The sequence below is a fragment of the Falco naumanni genome, chromosome 11 (genome assembly GCF_017639655.2).
Source record: "Falco naumanni isolate bFalNau1 chromosome 11, bFalNau1.pat, whole genome shotgun sequence".
NCBI lineage: Eukaryota > Metazoa > Chordata > Aves > Falconiformes > Falconidae > Falco > Falco naumanni.
The window spans coordinates 2,229,391-2,256,139 of record NC_054064.1 but is presented as its reverse complement, the minus strand read 5'-3'; the positions used below and the strand labels follow the sequence as shown (position 1 = coordinate 2,256,139).

Sequence of the window (26,749 nt, the reverse complement as noted above, 5' to 3'; positions counted from 1 at the left end):
CTGCCTATTGTAATCACCAAATCCATAAACACAGAATCAAAATACAGTTAAATTTATCAAAACAGAATCACCACAAGTAGAGCTTTGGCTTAACAGTTGAGACTCGTGCTTGGCAACGAGCAGTTATTCAAATGACTAAATACATTAAATAATAATAAAAGACAAGTAATTTATATGTTTCATGGAATATTACAGATAAGTTTTAAGTGTTAACAAAATAATTATAAAAACTAATGTCGTTTTTAAATGTTACCCACACACACACACACACACAAAACAACAAAAAACACAAACAAAAACCAAACAAGTAACCCCCAGTCTAACGTAATTTCTCAGCAATGAAACACACGGACTTTGAAGTGTTGCTGTGATGGCCAGTGGGTGGGTGAGCAGCTCCACAGCTGATCAGGCAGTGCCTCAGCACTTCTATTTTTATTTATTTTTTTGCCTGTACAGGGAGCCAAAGAAAAACCTCAAATCATTAAGAGAGATGAGTATGCAATGATCTCACATGTTTTAAACTGTACAAAATTCATGGGTTTGTGGTTCCTTCTCCTTTATACCAAGACCAGGTGGAAAGAAGAAAGTGAAAGTGGAATAAAAGTAATACAAACCGGGCCACAGCAGAAAATGCTGGCCATGGGATATTGTCCCAGTCTACTGCCAAAGTACAACCAGTTCCTCTATCATACCCCCTCCCAAGCTGCTCCCAGCCACTGCCCTGGGGCTTCTGAGCTCTCTTCCTTTTACCGTCTCAGAGGCTGTGGCCAGATCTACCCTTATCTGGTGATCTGCCTCAGTTTTGAATACAAACACTTTTATTTTCTGTTACTTCGGGTATTATATTCAGCTCTGGATCTCCTGGAGAATAAGCCCAAACTATAGAGTCAAGGAGTTCATTTCCAAAATGCACACCTCCACAGAGCAGCCAATTGACATGCAGTCTACCAACATTAGTTCTTGTGAGCAGAAGGAAGCTTGCTGTTTTAACAAACTGTTTTGAAAAGAATATGAAGGTTTGCTAAAATAATCCATGAATTTTCACGTTGCTTAGGATTGTCTGGCTCTCTTGCAGTCTGTGCTACCACCAGCACGTGTGGGTGGCTGCAGCTAGATCATGCTATTCTTGAAACCACCGAGATTTCGCGTTTTCCAGGATCTCTAGCACTTTTGCAAAGTCCCTACAACATCTTGGTCTATTCAAAGCTCTTGACACCATTCAGTCACTTTGAAGTAGTGGAGAAGGAGACCCTTTACAATGCCAGTAACCAGTGGAGAGGACACGCTGAGCTGGCTCTAGCCAAACCTGTTAGCAGAGTGCCAGCTGTGCAAGGAAACGAGACAGTCAGGATGTTTCCTCCCTGCACATATTTGGCAGTCTTTAATATTTATGCCAAGGCCAGATTTACTGTGTTTTTTTGCTTAATCATCCTGAATCAGCACAAAGATTCTTACATGGGCATCAGATCTGGCTTGGACATGGCTGGAAAGACAATTTTGATTTAGCTGTGATCCTTCTGTCCTCTCCCTCTCCTAACAAGTGCTCTAAAATTCCATTCTAAAATCTCATTTTTGTGTAGTACGCCCAGCCAATATACAGAATCCTAACCTGTTTTTTCAATAAGACAGTCACCTACATGAAATAAGATAAATAGCAAGAAGACAATAAGAGGTGAATGTTGTTGAGTTAAAACTCAACTCCTAGTTCTGAAAGATTATTCCCAGCATTTATCTATGCAATTCTTTATTTAAAGATCCATTTATTTTAGTGTTGTTTTGTTTTGTATATTATTATTATTATTTTCAACCACTTGTCTATAAGGCAAAGCAGCTTCATAAAGTTGTAAGAAATGCATAAACTATAAAGCAAATTTTATAATTCCTATCCATTCTTATTATTTTTGGATCTCCTGAAATCAGAAAATGGGGAAGATTAGTAAGTATCTTAATTATTATTTTGTCCCTTTTCATGCATCTTCATTCTTCATTTGGATTAAGTAAAACATAGGTAGAGACTACCACTGTTTTGATTATGGGGGTAATAGCACTTGGTGTATTTAGATGGGCCAAGAAGCACAATGTGGAAAAATCATAATTAAATGGCTTTTTGACTTTTAGAAGCTGGCTACATAAATCCACCTATTCAACAGAAGACTATATATATATATATATATGAAAAAAACTGAGCACGGTTAGATTTTGAGATGACTTACAGACATTCATGATTGTTATAGGTCAGCAATAAAATATTGTTCTAATAGTAGCAATAATAAATAATACTTTATAAATAGAGCAATAAATAAGGTCTTTTTCCAAACATTATATTTTCACCCAAATCTATATATTTGTATTATTAATTCTTTTATTTCTCAAGTACTCTTGCCTTCCTTTGTCATGTCCTTTGCTCTAGTACTCTTCTTTGGCATAGAAAAAACATTGCAAGAAGAAAACCAAAGTCTATAGTCTTAATATACAACAAAGAAATACTAAAGCAGATAAAAATCATCCAAACTCCAACTTCCCGTGGATGACACTTCTAGCCAGAGATCAAAACAATGTAGTTATATATGCTTTTTTATACTCTGTACAAATTCTACTCAATAAAGACTGTGAATAAAAAGAAAAATTTGAGTAGTTGATAAAGGAAAGCCTCAAATTTCTGTCAAATTTTCTAATCAAATTCAAGCTTTTCATTTTGGGGTAACTCATTTTGACAATAAGGCAGACTACAGAGAGAAAACAAAAAATGTCCAGACGTGTTAAATCCCCTTTTGATTCACATGTTACCGAAATCACTGATGAGTTTACATTTTTTGTTTCAGGAACAGTAGAAATGGAATTGGAAGGGCAATGGCACTTCTTTAATTCTCTTCCAAGCAGGGAAGTGTGACTATGCTTAGTTGCAAGATCACAGCTGAGAAGTATTTTGTCTCACAGTGTACAATAAAAGATAAACCCAAAAGAGGAGAGGGAGAGGTAAAATGTAAATGCAGAGTGTGCTAAGATGCTGCCCTAGTTGGGAAGCGATTGTGTATGAGCAAACAGCTTCGTAACCACACGCTTTTTTTGGAAGAGCTAGACCTGCAATCCGTAAAGAACAGTAACTCACAAAGCAAAATGCCACAGAACAAAGTTATTTAATAACCAAAACCCCCTAAGAACCAGTAACAAAATATGTGTGAAACCATCTGACATGAACCAGGCAGGCTATTCTCAAGTGCCTTGTTTTCAAAGATTATCACAGAACAGGTTTCCCTGGGCAGCAGGATTTTCGGTTCCCAGAAATAAACTATAACATTTGGCATTAATGAGACAAATGCCTACAGTTTTGAGTCAGTTAAATCTTATAACCATGGTGATAACGACCCGATTATAAGTGCACTGAGAACATACCTCCTAGCACTTAAGCAGGACTGAATTCCTGTGATATCAGTGGGTAGTATTTCCCTGGGAAACAGCATGCTTTTTTTGTCCATGATAATTAAGCCTATAGAAGGCTTTCCTAATAAAAGGGAAATATATTTCTGCAGAGATTTTGTTCCTGGTGTGTCCTTTTAAATGCACATAGCTGATATTCCTAATTACATGCCCATGCAGAGGTGGTGTGCTGCATTGCATAAAGGTCTATCTTCTTCAGCAAGACTCTTTAAAAATGTATTTGGCTTCTAAGGAAGCTAACTAAGCCAACACAAAGGAGAATGAAACAATGCTCATCACTTCAAAAGAGGCAGCTGCATTCATATTTGTATAAACCTCTTCAATATTTTAAACATTAAAATAATGATTTAGAGCAAACTCATCATATATAGATGACTACTCATGGGAGAAGGTCTCTTCTGAACAATTGGTGCAGACAGAAGAAAGGGCAAAAGAATGGAGCAGGGAGAAATATGAGGTCTTTAGGATTCTCCTGTATGACTCTCCTATCAGCCTCACCTTCAGGACTTGTCTTTCAGCCCATGTTCCCACACATTGTCATCCCTGCACATTCTGCAGTCAATGCTCATTTCACCTAAAGAAAACCTGATCAAACAAATAAGAACTAGATGTACTTTCTATTTAGAAGTGAATCTCCTGCCAACTTTCTTTTTTTTTTTCCCCAGGCTCGACAGTTTTTCACAAAAGCACCTTTCTTCAGCACTTCCCCTTACCACACAATAGTTGCTGCTCTGCTGCCCTACTTGTGTCATTGAGCATATTAAAAGACTCCCACTAATCAGTGTGTAATTAAAATAAATCAAATCTTCTGAATGTTCCAAGCACTGACATTTATCATGCTACCAGCTAGATGAAGATTTCTGAAGGAGGTACAGACCGACAGCACCACAGTGCCAGGGGTTGGAGTAGTATTTTCAGGTTTTATATATATATATCACCACCAGCATTCTAAAACAATATCTCATAGGCATGTAACATTTTCAACACATTTTCCTAGCAGCAGTATTGTTAGCATAGGACTGACTTTTTAATTTGAAGATCTCACTAACTCAGAAGACCTGGAATTGCTCCCATCATAATTTTCTGTCATCTGCTGTTGTAAGATGGAACAGGAACAGTAAACTTATCTTTCTGCAAATGAAACAAATGGCAAATTTTCCATTAACTTCATTAAAAGTGGAAAAACGGCTTCTTTCAAGTTTTTGGGCCAGGAGAAGACTCAATGTCACTGAATACAGTAATAAAGCTTCCCAAGAGATCAGTGTAATCCCTCCATCCCTTCTCCTTTTTTTCTACACTCAGGAATTTACTGTGAACTAGACTACTACATCACAACAATGAAATTGAAATGTATTATCTCCACATATAACATTAAATAACTTGGAAATCAAAATATTCTAGGAATTGGAAAATTACTCAGACTACTTGAATTCTGGTCTGATGTTACATTCATTAAAAATATGACTTTTTAAGGCTGTTTAGGTTAATCTGATAGGGAGCAATCACCTGTCTGTTCAGGTCTATTTCCCACTATCTCAGAGAGCAATTTATTACCTGGAAATTCCAGGAGAATCCACAAGAACATTGGGAAAAATCTTTGAATCTACGCTGTGCCACAGAAAAACTAGACAAGAAACCAAGACTGTCAAGAATGCCTCAGCTCTGCACTAGCAGGAAACACGCATGGGCTGAGCTGACTTCTAAGGGTACTTGAGATAGGGGTCAAGTAGGGAGGAGAAAACATTTACTCCTTATGCTGTTCTGTAATGCCGACTCTGCAGATCATGTAATACACCCGAGGCTATGGAAATTAAAAGTGAAGATTTACCTCAGCTGAAATCACTGGCAGCATTGACAGTTCTGGCGTCGGAGCCACAATTTTCCCTTTTCAAGGACATTTTAAACCTGCTGCATGTCAGATGCCATGTTCCCGTGCAGCCCTCCGTAAAGCAGCAGGGAAGGCTGCAGGAAATGAAGCCACTGGAGAAGCAGTCAGGGCAGCAGTACTAGAGACTTTATTTCCTGCACTTTCAGAAACCAAGGGTGCATTAGCCTCATACCGAGAATAGGGACAGGCATTTTTGCAGAAAGAACAAGTTATCTCTTTTAATTAATCTTGAAGAGTAAATTAGAGTGAAGTTCTCTTATGGAGAAGTAATAGACTTAGCAAAAATGTAATAAAAGCTGAGTATTTTGTTCCCTTTGCATTTAGATATTTCTGCTTGCCCACATCTTATTTAATGAATACTAATATTAATTTCTCACAACTTTTATTGCCTGAAGAGACAGCTGAGCAACAAACAATAAATGAAATCTATATATTTTATTTAAAAGATAAAATTAGAAACAAAGAGGACAGCACAGATAAAAATTAAAATAATATTTCATGTTCATAAAGATCTCAAGGTATCTGCAGAAAACAAAAGCAAAGAAGCCTACTGAAGTAAAGCCCAATTTGTAACCTTCTGTCTTTTTCCAAATATAATTCCATTACTACATAAAGGACAAAAAGCTCTGAAGAAATCTTGGGGCACATACCATAAAGGGAGACCATCTACCTACATTTACCCCAGCTGCACAATCCCATGCAAGGACTTCCCAAGAGTATTAGGAACAGGATTTATATCCTCGTGGCTCGGTTCCAACATGCAATGCTGAGGCTACGGGGACTTTTCACTGTGTCCCCATTAGTTTCAAGAGGACAGCATGATTTGGCTATTTATAAGACTCATAGATATTATTAGTCATAATAATAACACAGCCGAATGGGAAAGAATTTTCTGAAGTTATGGAAGTATGAATAAAAAAAAAAAAAAAAAAAAAAAGTCCTTCCTAAATCAGAATTAAAAGTTTATATGTTCTTTTTCTTTGTGAAGGGACGTGAAGAAGAAAGCCTAGGTGAATATAAAAATTATCTTTGGATAATCTGAAACAGTTTATCTTTATCATGGTCAGTTTTAAAAATTATGATTTTAAGAGGAAAAGTAAGAATAATTTGTGCTAAAGAAAAAATAAGTGTTACAGGTTAACATTAGGACCTAAAAACAACATTAAAAGATTTTAAAGTCTTTAAGCTCAAAATCAAAGTGATAAGGGCAGGTAATTAAGAACCAGATTTTCCATGGAGATCCTACCTATGATTATTTATTCCTGTGCAATTCTAACACTTAGTTGCAATATCTTTTCAGTAATATCTCTAAAAATTTACTAATTTCAGCTATTCCCAGATCTTATATTTCTTCCCCTAGAGTGCATGTAGACTCCTGATTTATTTTCGCTGTCCGTACCACTACAGCTCCTAACACTCTGCACCTCAGTCACTGTGACATCTGCAGCACGACATGTTGAATGTCCGTTTTATTTTACCACGCTCCAGTCAAACTACCCCTTATGGGACTGTCATTCTAACCTCTCAAAAGGAATCACATTACTGTCCACAATGTGTATGTCTGCTGGCTTGCTCTCTGCCTGGGTCACGTATATGTTTCTAGGGATGCATTTTTAGGTTGTATCCTCATTACTTGCCACCTATTTATTCCCTCTGGTAAATCGATTGTAACCCATTTGCCCTTTCTGTCTCATTGGTACTGCCAACTCTCAATTTATGGTGTTGCAAAACTCTTACTTTTATGCTACTGGTTTTCACATGTTTTCCTGCATATTTGGAGGCCTACCTGCAGAATAAACAATTATCTCTGATCTCTAACTTAATTATTAAACCCTATCAGATGTTCAAACTAAAGGGAAAAGCTTGACTAAACTTGTTTTAGAAAAAAAAAGCAACTTTATACTGAAGCTCTGAACTTCGTTTCATATGGATGCTTCCTCAGTGCTGGGTGACTAGTTCAGGTGTATTGCTCTGTAACTTTGATTGATTGTGCTGTTCCATTAATATTGTGTAGTTTAATCCGTAGCGAAAGCCAGTCTTCATTTTTAAATCTCACAAATTTATGAAAAGACATGGAAAGAACACCTGAGACTGGAATCTGATTCCAGATATTGCTGCAGTAAATATGTGTATCATGCATAGTGCAAGGCTACAGATTATATGACTCGCACTCAAAGTGGGATAATAAGATTGGCAAACGTGTTCACTGTATATATTATAATAGATTTAGGATTAAGAAAATCTCTGGTACTTACCTTTTGAACTAAAAGTGCATGTTGCTTGTTTATTATTGCATAGCAAAAAGCATCTTCAACTATTTATTTGCAATTGCACTTGAAACTCCAGTCAAGGACCAACACCAAACTAGCTAAAGAGTAGCAAACCACAAAGGACTTACTGTTGAATCTGTTCTGAAGCACACAGATGCTGATGTTTTCTAACCATTTAAGTGAGTTAAAGGAGCAATGCTCATAATCAAAGCTAATGTAAGAGCCCAGGAACTCACTGCAAGACTCATGAGTTTTAGGTGCTTGCTTTGACAAACGAGCCACAGCTTTTTATATTATACAAGCAGCTCTGAGAGCTTGACTTCTGAGATTCTTGCAGGATGTAGGAAATCTTAGTCATATTTTGGCTCACTGTCATCCAAACTTCTTCTGAATTCACTGTAGAGCTGAAAGTTAAAGAAATATTGCAGGGCTTGTCTGCAACAGTTTAAACTGCAGCGGTCAGGAAGGAATAAAGTTGGTCCTCATTTACCATGCTTAGTCTTCATATGGAAAATACTCATCGCAAAAAATCTCCCAAGTCTCCCTATTTCTATTCCAGCTGCTAGTCTGGAATGCAGAAGCATCAGTGTTTGCAGGCTGGGCTGGGAAAGGAGCCAGGTTATTTGGGATGTGAGTTTGCTGCGTTAGGTCAGCTTCCTGCAAGCCCGAGGTGAGGGTAAATACACCAAACCTGAGAGTATATTTGATTAAGATATAAATAATCACACAGTTCTACCTAGAACTCTCTACTATGAACCAACAAATTATTTTAGTAATTAACTATATGCACGTAGAGAAAAATAACTTTTCAGGCAACAGTTTTTACAGAAAACTTGCAGCTGTGATAATGAGCACTATTCTAGATAAAACCGAAAATCACTGTGAAAGGCAATGCTGGAGGAAAAAAACAAATCTGCAAGTAAATAACCATATGAAATAAAAATGTTTGGTTAAAAATAAAACATAAACTCCCAATGCTTTTACCAAAATAGAATAAATTCCCCTTTTTATTCCCTCTGAAACCAACTGTGTTCCAGACAGTTCTGTTGCCTGTCTGTTACAGATAGGAAAAGAGGTCTGAACCCAGGTTTCTCATTTCAGTGAAAATTTATTGGAAATGAGCGTTGGTAGTTGTGTTCTGTATACAGTCTGATATTTCAGATTTGGTCTTTCAAAATACTTGCAAAAAAAAATCATTCCTTTTACACCTAAGTCCTGTCAAATATGCACAAGTCAGGTGGAGACCCATGTAGCATAAGGTCTGAGATGGTTTTGGTCGTGCCCACTCTTAAATGTAGAAACTTCCAGTGTGTCTATATTTACTCTCAAAAATAACATATAATTCTCAAAAGTCTGGAGATGGCAGAAACTGCCTTTAGTGAATGAGAACTGGGAAGGTGTGGGTGCCAAACTATATTTTCATTATATCCCTTAAAGTTTTAATGAACACACAAAAAGTGAGTGTTATTGGAATGTTTATCTTGTATGTAGTGCGTAACTCTTTCTAAGCTATTGTCCTGTGATAGTAGTATGTAACTCTTTATATCATACACTATCGACTTGCCAGCTTCTTGTATTTTCATCAAGTAAGGACAGATCCTGCCCAGTGTAAACTAACATCAAAGTTGATAAACTCGATTCAATTATGTTAAGTAACTTTCCTTATTGCTTTTTTTTTTAGCATTGTAATCTCCTGATGCTGTGGAGTTTAAGAAGTGAAATGCCTTTGTCCTTTACATCAAGAAAAAACAGTATGATACTTTACCCTCCTCTTTGTGCAATATACCAACTCCTTTCTACAGGTTTATTTTTAATATATTGGGGTTTATGACCAAATGAAAATTTTCAAACATAGATTCAAATCATAATGCTTCAGTTCTCTTGCGTATCCTAAAAAAAAAAAAAGAAAAAGAAAAAAAAAAAGAAGAAGAAAAAAAGCAGACCCACATGTTTTAACATTATACTTTAACCAAGTATATCAATTGCTATGCTTGAGGGAATATAGGGCATTTATTTCTTACAATGATACGCGTGGCTCAGTATTGCTGTCAATGTCATATTTCAGAGAATCTGAGTAAGAATAAAGTCTACTTAAACAGACTAAAATATGACAGAAAAAATATTGTAACGGTCCTCTTCAACTGACTTTCTCTGTTATCTGCAACATTTTATCATTACTTATTTTTACACATTAAGGACTTAATGAAAAGTTGAAGGAAAAACATGGAATGGTTTTTCATTTTCAAGCCTCTAGGTACTCCTGGAGAAGATACAATTATATTTCCTTGTAAATCTATACACTAGGTAGGAAACTGTATACCAATATCCTCTATTTAGTGGAATTATTATAAATGTTGGAACATTATGAACCAGTATAACTGTGACACTATAGTTACTTTATGATTTCTCCCTCCTTTTAATTATTTTTATATTACTTTTAACAAAAATAAAAGGAAAACTACCCAAAGACCATGAAACATATTAACTATTCCCTGGGAATTAATGGGTTAATTTGTGTAATCTAGAGAGAGAAAGAGCAAAAAAATAGTTTGATAAATTAGCAAGATGATGGTTGGGGTTGAATGCAGAAAATCCGGATCTTAATGACAGCAATATATATGTGAAGAAATGTATATATATAAGGTCAGAATCTCACCATGCAAAATTAGAAACACTTTTTATTTTGTACACTTGATTCAGCAATAAACTCTGTAGAACAGAGCTGAAACTACCAACCTTTCAGACATTAAAGATCTGAAAACACTACAATAATCACTCAATGCTATAGGAAGTCTCCTGGATAAATAACAAAACTTTTCTTAAACCCAGCTTCTGCAACAGCATATATAGGCATTACAAGCATTATTGTCTTAGAGATTACATCATAGTTCTGCTGTCAGAAATGTAAATCCTGCTGAAATACTGTGAGAAGCCCTACAGGTAGAAATAATTGTGAGCTGCAGAAGACAGCAGTGATGTACCTCTCAGTTACCTTTAAAGGATTCTCACATTAAAGAATTTTTTTTTTTTTTTTTTTTTGGGGGGGGGACACCATTACATTAATAGATTGAAGAGTATGACTTCAGTTTGAATCATAATCTACAACAGCAAAACATATGAAAATTATTATGGGTATAAATTCTACATTCCATAGGAAACATAATATGAACACTGAAACCTTGCAACAGCCTTTTATTATTCTCTGAGCTTATTTCTTCTTGACTCTGAGTCTCTATTACCCTGAGATATTCCTCCAAATCTGACCTTTGTGTTCATATATGTTGTTGATACATGCTACCTCATATTTCTTAGGGTTCAGAGGTAGGGAAATGTTCTGTGAATTTTATAGTCCTTGCTTGACATTTTCTGACCTGCTGGCAGGCAGTAGCTGTCAATTAGAGAGTGGAGGAGATGGCAAGTGCTGAAGTGTCTCAACCCATGCACAAGCCACTCCACAGCCAGAACACAGACCAAATGAAGATCCATACAAATCTGAGTGCCTCCAACTTAGTGCTGGAATGCTCTGCTCCGACTGCATTGTTCAATATGTTCACTGTGGATCTCTCAATATTAAAACCCTTCTGTTTTCTGGGCTTATTTGCTTTAGTTTCACTTTTTAAGGGGAAAAAAAAAAAAAAAAAAAAGAACATGAAACATTTAAGAAACTACAGTCTGAATTGTTTATAGGTTTTTGACAACTGTGATGGCAAGTGTTGTGTGAGTGCTGTTAAGGTCTCTTGTTTACACATGTATATTTATAACCTGCTTATGGTTTGGCAGTCTTTATTTTCTTGGGGTTGTTTTTATGCTTCTCTCTTTACTAAATTACATAACTGATGTAACAAAGTCCTTATATTTGTTATGATCTATCATGTCATATGGTCTATCCTTTTTTTGTTGTTCTTTTGTGTTGTTGGGTTTTTTTTAAAGGGTAGAATAGTTATCTAAAGTCTTTCCAAAATGCCTATCCTAGCATCTCTACTATGTGCTATTTTGTTGATTTGAAAGCATTTCATGCTGTGTTACCAACTAGCTGGCGAGGTTATAACTTCTTGCACTCATTATTCCTCTATGCGCATTGCTGAAAATATAATGAGACAGAATAGCTTGTATTAGAGGCTGCTAAAACACATCCTTTTACTAGTGTCATACTGCAGCTGCTGTGATGTATCGTGTCAATTATGTTGCTGAGTATGCATTCTGAGAGTGTTTAGTAAAACATGTTACTGCATTAACTTGCTGGTCTCTTTTCCCCTCCCCCTTCTCTCTCACTCTTTGGAATAGTGAGGGCCAGATTCTCAAAGGAATTGTGCTGTTTTACACCAGCTGAAGAGCTGACCTCTACATTACCTTTTAGAGAAAGCAGCCCTGGAGTTTCAATTTAATTAAAACTCAACTGTCCAAATGAATTAAAGTTGTTTTTAATATCATCACCTTCAAATCCTGAATAATAAGTCCCTAACCTTTACAACTGGTGTATTCTTACAGTTACTTAACAGTCCACACATGGCAGCCAGAAGATTTTGTTTTACCTATGATGAATTTGATCCAAAGATCTCCAACAGTTCCCAGACATTAATGTATAAAATCTCATGTATTTCAACTTTATAATGAGACAAACACAAATTGCGTGCTGCACAGTAGAAGATGGTACAGAGACTTCTTAGTTACCTGAAATTGGTCTAGCTTCAGAAAAAGGAAGGGATATAGCTGTGGAACTCTGCTGCTCCTGAGCAAAGACACCCCTGGAGAAACACCATGTATTGGCCTGGGCACAGCACTGTGGTGGTGCAGCTTTCTGGCCATGTCCTGCGTGTCACTTCGTACTGGTGTTAGCACCATGCACTATACGAGCACGCAGCCTCTGCATGGTGCTTTGTGGCATGATTTAGCCAGGCTCAAGGACCACCACCTCAGCATTTTGATCCCAGCTGTCTAAACTTGCCTATCCAAATCTGCAGTTCAATCCAGATTACTGAAAGACCCTTAGGAGATAGGTTATGCCCAAAATGTAATGGGAAATAGATAGATGCTTAACTGCAGGTCCCAGTTCCTCTGGTAAGGTTAGTTGAAGACCCAAATTTAAGTTTAGAAATACATACATAACCATATAAATAGTGAGCTGATTTTGTGAAGCTTTTAATGATGAGTGAGACTTTCAAAATAACTTGCAAAAGAATTCAATTCTCACAAAAATTTCATGCGAGTTTACCACATCAAGATAAAGATTTGGTAGCACAATCTCTATGTATTTCCTGAAAACCTTAATTTTTAACTCCCTCTGTGAAAAATTGCAAGCTTTGGTCTTGCATGAAGGCAATTTGATTTCCTCAGGTAGTGGAGAACTTAGAGTTTTATAATGGAGCTGAGCAATACCTGTCCTTGAAAATCTGTGCTGTGTTTTTTCCTTGACATGCATAAGTAATGTCACCACACCAACACAATAGGGAAGCCACCGATTTTTGAAAAGTTATGGTCATTTCTAGCTTTTAGTTCGCTAGATTTCTTTAATTAAACTTAGATTGACTATTTAATTTCTTCAGTGTAGTCAAAAAATACCTGATATTACAGGTCTTTCCAACCCAACATTTCAAACTCTGATTCTGCAACTTGAAGATCCTGCTGTGCACAATTTTTTGAGCTTCCCAAGTTTTGGTCATTTGCAAGGTTTCTCAGCTATAGTCTTAAATCCTGTCCACAAAATGAATGGGGAAGTGAGGAAGAAGGAAGAAGGATTCACGATCCAGATTTCAAAAGCTTAAAAAAATTTGGCTGCTTATACAAAATTCTGAAAACTATTTACATTTTGAATTTGGCAGAAATCTGACAATAGTGAAAAGCTTTAGTATTTCAGCATTTCTATTTTGATTATAGCAATTACTTGAATCCACAGAAAAACACATTCCAGCATGAGGTATGAAAGAAAAAAATGAAGCGAGAAAGCTTTTCCAGGCAAAACAAAAAAAGAAAGAAAAAAAAAGTCTGTAGTCCAGTCTGAGTTTTGAGTAAGAAACTAATTTAATTACACTTTCCTGTCTAACAGCTCACCATGAGTCATTCATGGGTTAATTATACATAATCAGATATAGTTACCATCACAATAGAGCCCTGTTCTTGGAAACTATTCATAATCTAAAGTTTTCAGAGACAACCAAAGTGCTTTACTCTTTCATTGGAAAAAAAAAGAAAGAAAAAAAAGAAAAAAAACCACCCACCCAACCAAAAACCAAATAGCACAATAAAATTTAATTGAAATTAGAGGGCACATTCTCAAGGATGTTTATTCTTTCTCACTCAGATGGAATAAATGGGCTCTAATGTGGCTGTAAATAGCTGGTGGAAAATTCAATTTATGCCTCTGTTCTGTTGCCTCCTGTTCTGTTGTTGCACTGTGTCTGTCCCACAGCTGCTTGAACCTTAAGATAACACCTGCACTGTATTCACCTGACCCAACTCCCTTGAAAGAAAATGTATTCTGGAATGGAAGAAGATATCCTCCACAACACAATTACTGTAACACTTTATTAATGGCGATATTATACTTGCCTAATACAAATGTGTTTATCCTTTTGCAGAATGCAGTAAAAATATTCAATAGTATTTAATTTACTGTGTAACCAATGTGTTCCTTCTGTGTTCTGCACACTTATTTGGAATTAGTGCAGAAGTTTATTAGTGACAGTGGTGGAATTATGGCTTTTGGTGAACAGGATTCAGGGTCATTTGAGTAGGGGTATACTGCTGTCAACCATAGAGTCAGAAAGCAGAATGAAACCTAGATGTACTATGCATAGCCCTCTTCCACCTACCCACCACTGGAAAAGTCTCCTAATTAGTTTTTAAGAGTGTGAATGCACGATCTCAGGGTGGTACACCAATGTCATTCTGCCAGTGGGCAATGACAGGACGTGTTGCCAGAATCACTGTAGATGCTACAGTAACTTGTGACCTTCATGTCTTGTTCACACCATCCGTCAATCAGCAAAGGAAAGGAGTCAGTCATATGGATTAGGGTCATTGCATAGTCTTAGGTCTCAGGCCATTTCACCCTCCCCTGGGCCTCCAGCTGTGGGTAGATCTTCAAGAGGTGCAAATTAGCACGGCTGTACAGAAGCCAGAACGACACTGAGCTGGAAGAGCTGAGGTAGATAATGGAGAGCTCATTAAAGATACCACACAGGGAAAGAAAAACATTTGCTGACTTTATTTGTATTCTGCTTCCATGACTGTACAGGATTTTATTAAACAAGAGGAGAGCATACCCCATCATCATAATAGGGATGTTAATAGGGAGAGCTAACAGTCATCAGTGCATCTGAAGAGAAATTTTCATAGGAAAAAGCTTCTAAAATGAGCATGCAAAGGAAGTAATGTTGGATCTGTAATATTTCAAACACAACAGGATGTACATTCATGTAAATGTATATGCAAATTAGATGCAGCCCTCAGGCGCTTGGTGAGTTTCCAATGAGGCCCTTGAGGCTGCAAACTGTTGATTTAGCATATGAGCCTAACCACTCACACTAAAATGCATGCATTAAATTAATATTGAAAGAATGTATGTATCGGGGACTTTTAAAAAAGTTAAATATTGATACAGTCTCTGGGTAGCTCCCATGGACATTTGGTTTCCAACTGGAAAATGTTGTAACATGGTGATTTTACCTTTTATAATATGGAATAAACAATGTGTTGTCTATGTGATTAATGTGAAGCCTCAATCTGTTGTACTCATGTTATTTTCAAGGATAATTATGTCACAGCTAACAAACTTGATTACAAACAAATTTGATTAAGAAACTTGATTCATCAAATACACCTCTCTCACTCCTTTCCTCGTGTTGCACTTTAATATATTTTGCTCTAAATGGTACTGTTTTTCACTAGATAAGTAAGAATTAAACATGAAGATATTAATGTTAATTCTCACTTCTCCCTTCTCAATGCTTTCCTTTCTCTGTGACATAACTTAGCGATTTGATAGAAAAACTTAATTATAAAATTTATCAAAGTATTATCTTCCTGCATCAGTCCCACAAAACAATGTATCAAGGCCTGTAAGAAAAAAAAAAGAATCAGCTATCGCATATCTCAATGAATTTGAATGAAGAATGTAAGAAGTGCTCAAGGATTAATTGTTTTGATTACATAAAGGAGGAAAACGTTTCACTATGTGTTACCTTCCAAAGAGAACTTAGAATTTGTGAAAACACATATTTATTGCTGGCAAATTTTTTTTTCCTGAGAAGACTAATTGAACTTGATCATTCTCACCTAATATTTGACCTGTTGTTGACTTGGTTCTGTAACTCAAGAGAATTCATGGATTCCTCTTCCTTAATCTATTAAGGAAGCACCAGACAGAGAAGCTGGAAACGTTAGAAACGGAATGGTCAAACGGAGACACAGCCCTGGTTTGTGAATGGATGAGCTGTTCATTGCTACCCTAGCACACGGCTGACTGCTGCTACAGCTCTGTGAAATGCCCATCCTCTTGCCTGTCCTACAGAAATCCCCCCTTGGTGGAGCTTTCAAGGTAGTATCAAGACCCTCTTTGCTACTGCATGCTTAGTTTTTCCTTACTATTTCATGCTCCTGTGGACAAGGGAATATTTCCTCCCATAATGTTCTTATTACATTTTTGTTGCTAAATTATCGTTAAATCTTATAAATGTGCTACCAATTTACAATGCCCAAACCAGATAACCAAAAACCACAGGTAAGTCAGGAGGAAAGAAAAAAAAAAAAAAAAAGATAATATCAAATACTAAATAGATTCTGAACATGATTTTTTTGTTGTTGTTAACTAGTCAGCAATCCAGAAATGATCATGTATCACTTGGAAAACTTCTAATATAAACTCAGAATTTCAGGGATTTCTAAACCTGTTCCAATACTTCTATATTTGATTTCTTTGCTGGTCAGAAAGGAGTTATGGTAAACTGAGAAAGCTTTTCTTGGACTCCCTTTACAAATCCCCAGCTCGACCTCTTGTGCAGAGGAAGGCTTTGAGCAGACCTGTGGTGAGCAAGCCAGACACAAAAGGTGCTGTGACTTAATAACCTACCCGGTATTTTATGATGTAAAAAGCACAGGGTTTGCTCTCTTCCCTGGAGCAGCCCAGCAGGTGAAGGCACAGAGCTGGCTGGTAGCCACCCTGTCCCCAGGTTCCCCAGGGGTCACTTGTCCCAAATCAGCCCTTAAGCGGATCCACTTGAACGCAGAGATCTGGCTCTGCAGCTCCAGGGAAAGTGGTGGTCTAACCCCGATGCCACTATCTGTGTTTTAACAAATTATTTTGAAAGATGCTATTTACACCAACGATCTAGAATCTAGTTAAAAACCAACAGTATTTAAAATTTCTGTGGAGGGGAAGAACAAAAAAAATGCCTTCCCTGGCTGCTTTTGTGTTCCTAGTTTTCAACAGAAAAGGGTTTTTTGTTCAGTTAAGCATTCTGACAATAGAAATTTGTAATGCAAATGCTCCCGGTCTGTCAATGGAAGCAAGCTAAAAAGTGAGCCTTTCACCTATCAGCACTGTTGCATCTGATGTGAGAACCATTTTCCAGAGACTACTGCAGTCAGTTAATCAAATCAGATTTGCTGATGGACTACAGCTTGCATTTGTATCTACCTCAGTGAGAGGGGGGAGAGAAAACTTAGTCATTTTGTACTGTTGGTAAAAACCTTCGGACACGCAGAAAGTTCATTACATAAATCGTTAGCAAGCAGGGTAGAATTCTGCATTGTGACACAAATCTGCTTTAAACATTTTTCAGTGAATAGAAAAGCGAAAATTCTTTCAGACACCATGTTTTCTCTACGTTTCTATGTTCTATCACTTCAGTTACCACTGGTTTCAGTCATAAATTATATCGACATAGAAGGAGCCTAGTTTTAAGGGCTGCTGTATGTCTACATGATAAACAACTAGATTATGAAAATTAGTCAGATCAGATGGATGGGTGGTGTGATGTTCTGCAGCAAGACTCTGTGATCAGATGGGTAGCCCTTACTGAGATTGGACTCTGTCAGTTCTGCTGCATTTTCAGCTGTACTGCCTAAGCAGCCAGACACCATCCTGCACCTGCGGATGACCAGCTCCGAGCTGGGGGTAGCTGCCATACCGCCAGCCCACCACGGAAGGGACAGGGGAATGTGCTCCACGTACCAGCAGCCACACTGAGCAAGTGCTGCCCAGCCACAAATTCCAGTTCCATCCTTCTCACTCTAAGGGTGCTGGCACTCCCAAGGAAGTAAATATATATTTACTTGAGTAACAGCTAAGGTACTGGGAAACTGCAGTGGGTTCCAGATGGTCTTTAATGAAGACCTTAGTTACCGGTGGAAAGATACAACGAGTGGAATGAATTCTCAATCACATTTTACATTAAAAGCTTCATAATTAATGCACATTCAACTGCAAGTTAACATTTTATTTGCCCTCCAATGCTGGAAATGGTCTGAGAGAGGTTATTTCAAATAAGCAACATGAGGCTAGAGAGCTGCTCAAAAGAAAAGCACTCACAAGAGTACTATTACTATGTTTAAAAAAAGAAGAAAAAGAAAAAAGAAAAGTATGAGGGAACTGTATTCTCCTGTACACAAACATAAGTCTGTCTATAAATGCAGTTGCTGAGTACATACGTAAAAGAGATTGTCTCAATGATGAAACAGTTCTATGAGGGCCATCTGTATCCTTCAAATTATGCATCACTCATCAAGAGTAGCATCTTTAGTGGGTTAGACCTTCTTTTAAAGTAGAATCTTCATTATCAATTGAATACTTTGAATCAGGCGAAAAAGTTTACAACAAAAAGCATTGTTCTGCTAACAAATCTGGGTTTACTAATCAAAACACCTTTCTCCAGAGGAGAAGCTGGTAAATCTAGACACATATCTGCAGGCCGGTATTAGAGGGCTTCCCCTACCTTTATGGCAGTGGAGGCAATCTGGATATGGTGGAGCCTGCGCAGCGTGCTGTCCCTGTCAATGAAGTAGGATGCTGCAAGCTGGTGCAGGGTCTCCAGAGTCACTGCAGAGCTGTTGGTGCTGGGATCACTTCCCTCTGACCTCTTGCTCAGCTTCCGTTTGTCCACAAAAATTGTGAGTGACTCCTCTCCTGGGCAGGGAAACAGAAAGCACAGCATTCATCAGGGACATCTGCTGCAAGTCTCATTTTGCCAGAAAGAAGGTGGCAAGCCAAAGTTTTCCCTGGCTGTTGCCTAATGTTTAGATATCCCTCCCTGGTGGCAGAGGCAAAAACTTCAGTGCTTAAGCACATGGACAACATTCTATTCAAATACTATTCTAGGTATTTATTCTTATGGTTTGGTGCCTCATATGAATAACAATTATACAATAGGAACTATTTATGCCTAAAATGCAATGACACTGGGCATAGATCTGCTATACTAACTCCTATTTACCCACAACAGAGAGATACTACTGTAATGTAGACATTCAATTTAAATCATGCATAAAACTTGTTTATTTCCAAAGTTGCTTAATACCTTCAACTTTTTTAGTATTTAACATTAGCATTTTAAAAAATGGAACCAGGGTAATACCTGAGACCCCCTTTTTATTATTATTATGTTTCTTTCTTTTAAAACATGTATCATGTCTGATTTCAGAAGATACTTCATTACAACTTGTTATAAACAATCTTGTTATGAGCAATCCTGTGTTGTCTGATCAATTCAGCAATGCCAAAATGCCTGAAACCTTATAAAACAGTTGCCTTAAACCAAATTTATATAACTGAAAAGTAAAAAAATATATTAAAAGAATGTTAGCTATTTTCTTTTAAAAAGGGGAAACATAAATAGCACTTTCCTAACTCCCAAAGCAGAGGTGTCTTTCTGAAAGCAAAGAGAAGCTCCAGCATCTTACACTGTGGATTTCTCACTTTCTTTGTCTTTAAAGAGATGTGCAGAAATACTATTGAATTTAGACATTTTCATTCTTGTAGGATTATTGAAAACAAAGCCAAAGCAAAATCTCACTTGTTTAACTAAACAAGTTCTTAAGAACCATTCCAGATCAGACCTACTGATACTGTTAAATTTGTAAGGAATTTTCCATGTTTATAATTTATTCCATGGGTATTTTTGTCCTGTGTTTCAGACCAATCAAGACTTTGTTCATTTAGTAATGTTTTTAGGCAAAACTCTTCAATTCAGAAAATGAATCAGAAAAGTAATTTTTTAACTCAGTGTTTTCTTCAGTGCAACTTATGTCCAAAGTAACTACAAAAACGCTTTTCTGACTTTCCCAGCCTGTGTTCGGTGACTTGCATTCTTCAACATTAATCTCAAGAACCAATGAATACTATCATTATACCTGTATTTTAGGTGCTGAACGACTCCACTGAATGTTATTCCCTTGTTCTTGGAAAGGAAGCTACCCCGATAGGGTCTGCCTCGCCACTCGTGCTACTTTCATTGCTCACCCATCTGCTGCAGTGGCATTTTGCCCATTCAGAGGGTGGGATGCCAGCTTTGGATGGGTTTATGTGCCAAAAAGTAATAGCTGTAGAGGGATAATATGTAGGATGAAAACATGACATCATCTTCAAAGGGCGATAATGTTGGTGGTGAGCAATGCTAAATGAAGAGCGCGTGCCTCTGTGCAGGAGGCCACATCTATTGACAAATTCGACACACAGCTCCCTCCACTCGCAAAATTCATTTCTGTTTGGAGAAAGAGTGCATTCGTGGTAATCAATGTACCTTACAGTGTTTCCCAGTCCCTCACAAATTCAGAGGACAGTCAGGCCTTTCAGACCTCACATAGGAAAAACTGCCATTATCCAGGAGCCTCTTATCTAATTAGACCTGCCAGGCTTGTCCAGTATGCTCATTTTGTCCTGGAAGGGACAGCTGCTGCCCAGGACAGCTGGCTATTCCAGCTGGAGCCTACCTCGGCTTTCACCACTATATTTATACTTCTTCTCCTACAGTTTCATAATGGGTCGTTTTTTTGAGCATGCAGTCATCAAAGCAGGGATTAATTTCCTGAACTCCAAAGAACCAGGAATTACAGCAGCCTCCGTAAGTAACAGGATTTCCCCATCCAGTTACCTAATCTCTCTGCTCTAATAAGTAGACATAGGTTTGCATTTTATTTAACTACTGCCAGAACCTCCTGCAAAGCAGCCTACGGTTGCTTGGCAGGGCAGGTATGAGCACGTTGCACTAGCGCAGACTGGAGCACCACTGTTTGCTACGCTGCGCTGCCGCGCGTTGCTGACGGCCCGGTGGCCAGGTGGGCCGTTATTCACACCGTGCTGCATCCATGCCAGCTGCCATGGGTACGGAGCTGGAAAAGTACAGCAAAGTCTAATGACTTGTACTCTAAGAGAAATTTGCCGTCAAAACCTGGTCTAAGTTCCAACATTGCTGGCATTCAGCTGTGCCCGCACAATAAAACCTGCCTCTTCTAAACCTGCCTTGTGACTCTGGCCAGCGTGAAAGATGTTTCTGAAATGAAAAGTGATGGAGTGGGCTGAGAGCTGAGCCAGGGGCCACAGGCTTGGTGCAGCTGTTTGTGGAGCTATAAAGGCACGGTCATACCAGAGCAGACGACATGAGAACTCCCAGGGGTAAATACTGTGTCAGTGACCAGTTCAGGCTGCGCAAATAAAGTGTAAAATTTCACTAGGAGATCCCTCCCGTTTTTCCCCTTTCCAGAGGTCTTAGCTAATATATTTATTTTACAGTGACCTTTGCAAGCTCAACTGGCTTTCCGCTGGAAATAGCTTATAATGAATTGTAAGATACAAGAAAACAAGTCCTTAATGTTGCAGAAAATCTCTGCAAAGCGGAGAAAAATATTTTATTTATTTTTTATGTTGTGTTTCATTAGCCAGCATGCCGCCCCATCTTGCTCTGGTGTAAACTCTTTTGATTGGTCTGTATTAGTTATTAGTAGAGACGGTGGGACTGCTTCTATGTCAACTGAATTCTGGTAAGATTCATTATTAAAACAGAGTTTATTCACTTTTGTTCCCTTCAAAACCATTTGTTTTCCAGGGGGGTGGAGAGCAGAACTACAATAAAACCTCCTGTTTCAAAAAAATAACTTGAAAAATAACAGTGTTATGTTGCTTTGATTAGAAAATGTCAGGAAAATAACATCTGAACTCCCTCACAGTTATCACATCATCCTATTACCCTAGTCGTGCTTGATCCCATGCTTGCCGTGGCAGTTGCTGGTGGGGGTGTTTTGTCAGGCAGGATCCCCCAGCACCCAACCCCTGCCGTCTCTATCCCCGCTCCGTGACAGATATGTTTTCTTTTTTCATGCTCTGTAACCAGGTTGAAATGATTTTGAATGTTTACTTTGACTCAGATCACATCAGATTACATCTCCCAAGGCTGATGAAAGCACATAGCTGGAGTGATGGGGGCCTTCAGTGCAACTGTGATGGAAGCCCCTTCTCCTCAAAAGTCTGTACATCGCATTTGTAGGGCAGCTCACACAAGCGGGTCCTAGCTCATCACTCGTCTTCTCAGGCACTATGCTAATACCAAGTGCAATCAGGTAAATTTCAAAAATATTTCCTGCTCAAAAGACATCTTAGAGTTTCTGGAAGTTTTTCATCTGTCAGAGGTGATTTAGCACTTGCTAGAAAAAGTGGATTAAACCCCAGAGAACTCCCTCATATGTTAGCACTCAGGCATCCATGTCACTGCAGAACTGTAACAGGGATCCCTTTCGCACTCAGAACTCAGGGCTTATAAAGTAACATCACTGGCTTGTATTTAATTTGTGGAAGATAATTAACATTTTAAGTTCTTTTTTCTCTGTCACATCTGAAACATGGATGGGTCTTGGTTTTTTACTGGTTATAGTCTGCCACCATGAAATAGGCTAAGACAACACTCAAGCATTAGCTAGAAGCAAGTGTGATTTAAAAAACTGTTCAAAGTTATAAATTTTAAGAACTGAAAATTATTAATGCCAGTGTATACTAAGAAAACATGAATATTCAGCATTGGATCCACACAGCTGTATTCTCTCTAATTCACAAAATTCAAGAGTCAGTTAACTTCACTTTCTCAGGTTTAAAAGAAATAGCACAAAAACATTTGGTCAAAACAATGCTACATAATCCAATGAATAGTTCAGAAAATTACCAGAGTCACTACAGTGATGCTTTATAACCATGTAGCTGATGTCACTGACAGATACTCACTGGGGGGCAGGAGATTGACATTCACACTATAGACTGGCATTGGCACAATATATATTAATGTCTCCCTGAGCCCTGGAATTTGCTAGCTTATAACTTAGCCTATATATTTAATTCTTTCTAGGTTTGTATAAACATACTTTCCACTATTTATATTTATAAGTTAAACTAACTCCTGAGTTGAAAAAAATATTCTACATGCCATTTTTCAAAAACTAAAGCATAAAATAAAACAGGTATATAGGAATTTACCTAGACACATAACCCATCCGTGGCCATTTAGGTGGAAGACTTCTAAACAATAGTTTAGAAATGGCATTCAGAAATTAGAAGTTAATTTTGTGTACATATTAAGAATATCTTCACAAATTATTTAAGTAAAAAATGCAAATCAGAATCATTGACATGGTAGAATTGGAATAACGCTGTAACAATTGTAACTAAATATAACCATCTGTTGAAGGAGTAAATACATTTTGTTATACATAATAATACATATTATTTTGATTTAAATATTTAGTGCCATTTTCTAACTCAGTTATTGAGAGATTGTTCTCCTGTACCTACATCTTTGTAACAATGAAAAGATCATATGCCTTGATGCGTCATATTTTTGTCTGTAGATGGGGAGTGGTAGGAAAAAGCCGTGATCCAAGCAGTACCCATCACTTCGTGTCAGAGAGTGAGGAAACTAATGAAAGGAGAACACTCAAAGGCAGATACATCTGAGCGCCATGGACAGTTACCTACCTAGAGCTCTGTCTTTATATACATATACGTATTTTACAAATGCATAAAGGTCTTTGGTCTATGAATGCCTCAAAAGTTTCTGATTAAATAGAACACTCAAGAACACTCAGCTACAATAGCTGTAATGCATTATAATAATAATAATAAAAAAAGTTATACCTTTGTTATAAAAAAATAGCTTAGTGCTAGTGGAAAATCTATTCATGTATGGATAGTAGAATGTACTGTTAAGGTTTTAGCAGGTCATTTTCCCAAACTTAAGCAGATGCTAATGGAATTGCACAGGTTCAAAAAGCATATAAATTAATGCTAGGCCAGATGTGGTATCATTTCTGTGGTTCAAGTGAGTAAAGTACTCGTTAATTCCATACATACAATCTGTTTTAGTACTTAAAATTTTTCTTCTTTAAGTGGGGAGAGAAAAGAAAGAAAATATATTTCTACATTTTTCTTTTCCCCTTAGCATCCATAATCTTAAATGCTGGAAAGTTTATATACCTGGTGGGTTACAAGTGGGGCGGGTGTTTGTTTTCAAACCTGAGGCTAAATTTTCAAGTTTCTTTCTCACATCAGTCATTTGAGACAGGATGCTCCTCCCTTATTTGCCAATATTTTGTCTCTTACATGGAAATAATTGTTATAGAAAAACAAAGGTCATATCAGCAGTTAGTGCGAGCATAAATCTTTCATAAATTATTGAGATTCACTGGTTTACACCACCTGACAATTTTTCCCATCTCTGTACAGAGAGTAATATACTGCTTAAGACGACTATTAATCAGCAGCAGAAAATCTGACCCTCTATTCAGTGTGTAGAATAGAATAGGTGTAACTATCCAACTCACCTGTGGGACTGTAATGAGTGAAGAGGAGAATGAGAAGAGGTCGCAGTTAAGCTGATCTACTGACACCCATTAAGATTGTCTGTTGTCAAGACCAAACTGTTTCTTTTTGTTCTCAAAGACTCCAACATTATCAAGGGATATTTTGTGACCCAGAGAGGCGAGTGTATAGATGGTCTGGTAATGAAGACTTTAAGCAATTACGGCTGACAATAACAGCAAAAATAAATAAATCTCAAACACTCAAGATTACCATTTAGCCAATTGCCTAAAAAAAGTTCTAGTTTCATAAGAAGCCTTGGCAACCTCCTGCAAATTTGTTTATACAGAACAGTTACCATGTTTCCAGATGCAAGTAGGACTTATTTGCAAAGTCCACTATCTTGATCTTGCAAAGTACGCAAATCAGTCTCACATCACCCAAAAGCCTGGAAGGCCCTGTCATTCCATTGTAGTATGTTGGTTATCTGTAATTTTCTCATTGCCAAGCCTATTGGTTGGCTGGGTAGCCTTTACATCTATACATAGCAACAGCATTATAGTGAATGCCTTTGAAGTAGGATCCACTGATATTTTTCTCTTCCTACACTTATTCCACAGTGGTGCCCTAGGCTTCATGATAACTTCCAGTTCTGAAGCTCACCACTGTACACTAATTTTTGTAAACCATTAAAGTGTACAGCAGCTAATGCTCTTGCTTATTATTTGGCAAGCTGGACCTTAATTGCATCATGCTGTATGTTAGCAAAACAGAAAAGTGTAAATGCAGAACAAAAGGAGAAAAAAGTAATACTGTGTATTGTCCCTCATTTAAAGGAGGACATTTGCTTTTTGGAATTGCTAGGTGAAAGCTGTTAAAGAGTTTAGAAACACAATTCATAGAGTCAGAAAATAATTTAGGCTGCAAGGGATTTCTGGCGGTCATCAAGTCCAATTCCCTGCTCAGAGCAAATCTGATTAAATGAGGTGCTCGGGGACTTGTCCAGTAGAGCCTTCTCTCACCTTCAAGGACAGAGTTCCCTTGTATGAGTCCTTTCTTACCTTTTCCCTAAAGCTGCTCTGGTCAGTGTTGCCTGGGCTATGTAAATTTGCAATTTTGCTAACACAAACAGGAGATGTGTAGTCACAGAGGAGTGGAGGAAACTTCTTCACCTCCTAGTACTGGCCCAGCCCAACAGAGCATCCCCATTTGTGCACAAAATTTAACAAAAATGAGCAGCCGTTGCTCTCCTTTCCCTGCAGATTTGACGCTGCAGATAGTCAATGTAGATGCAGTAGTTACTCCTGTGCACCGGCACGTGAGCACGCCCATGAACCCACTGCTCAATGCAGCATTTGCTGTGCAAACAGTGGATTACATAGGGTCCTTCTGTCAGGCAGCTTGAAGCTGCTCATTATGGACATTTGGTTTATGTCACAAGAAGATAAAATTTCCATAAGAAACAGAAGCAGTGAGAAATGTAATTTTCCACATTATCTTGTGGCAACAAGAAAAATAGAACTTCCCTAAGTTCTTGTTTGAGAATGCCCTTGAGGAGTATATATCTGCATTTGTGAATAAAGATTTGGGAACATATCACAAACAACCATGTGCAAGGGTTCCCTTTATGGTCAAAAAGGGATATTCATGAAAGCCAAATGGTCACAGAGGCACACAAATCTTACCACGGGATTGTTCATTTGCCAAGCTTTCCATGTCCATGAATACAGATGACTGGGGATTCATTAAATAAAAGTACTATGCACACACAGTTTGGTCTTCTGCTTTTAAGGAGCTACGTAAGTGACAAAGGTTTCTGAATAAACCAACTTTCAATTAAAGAAAAAGGAGGAATACATTATTGAAAGTGAAAAATATAATTTCGTGTTATAAGTGTGGACCAGCATCTCTGGGAATCTCCATTCAATGTAGCACCGAAATGAGAACTAACACAGACAGGGAAGCATAGGGTTATTAGCTACCTCATGAAAGCATTCTTAGATATTTCTAATTCCCTGTAATTATTTTAACTGAACCAATTTTTTGAAGTCTTCAGCCCCCATCTAATGATAACGGAAGGCAGCAGGTGTGCCTGAAATCATGCCTAAAAACTGAGGCTAGGGGCCTAAATCAAAACCCATCACACTTGATATAAAAACTCTCTTTGACTTCATTAAGTGTTGGCAGAGCCCAGAAGTCAACACTGACTCTCTGTGTGTGGAAAATTTTTCCAAGCGTGTGGCAGCTACTGCATTTTAAGGCCTTTGTGAGGTGGTCTGAAGAGGGATGAGAAAAGGGCACCCTGCCCCAGTTTCCCTGCAGCAAAACCCGAGGCTGTGGGGACAATATCGAATGTTCAAACTACAATTTTCAAGTGTCTTC

General features: G+C 37.8%; 1 protein-coding gene across 2 annotated transcripts in view; it reads right to left on the bottom strand.

Annotated features, from left to right (window-relative positions):
- Positions 1 to 26,749, bottom strand: part of BRINP3 (BMP/retinoic acid inducible neural specific 3) — a 207,247-nt gene that overhangs the window by 64,559 nt on the left and 115,939 nt on the right. For both annotated transcript variants that reach the window (XM_040611115.1, XM_040611116.1), the window contains one exon: positions 18,528 to 18,718. In XM_040611115.1, coding sequence (XP_040467049.1) covers positions 18,528 to 18,718 — 191 coding nt within the window. The remainder of the gene's footprint in view (positions 1 to 18,527; positions 18,719 to 26,749) is intronic.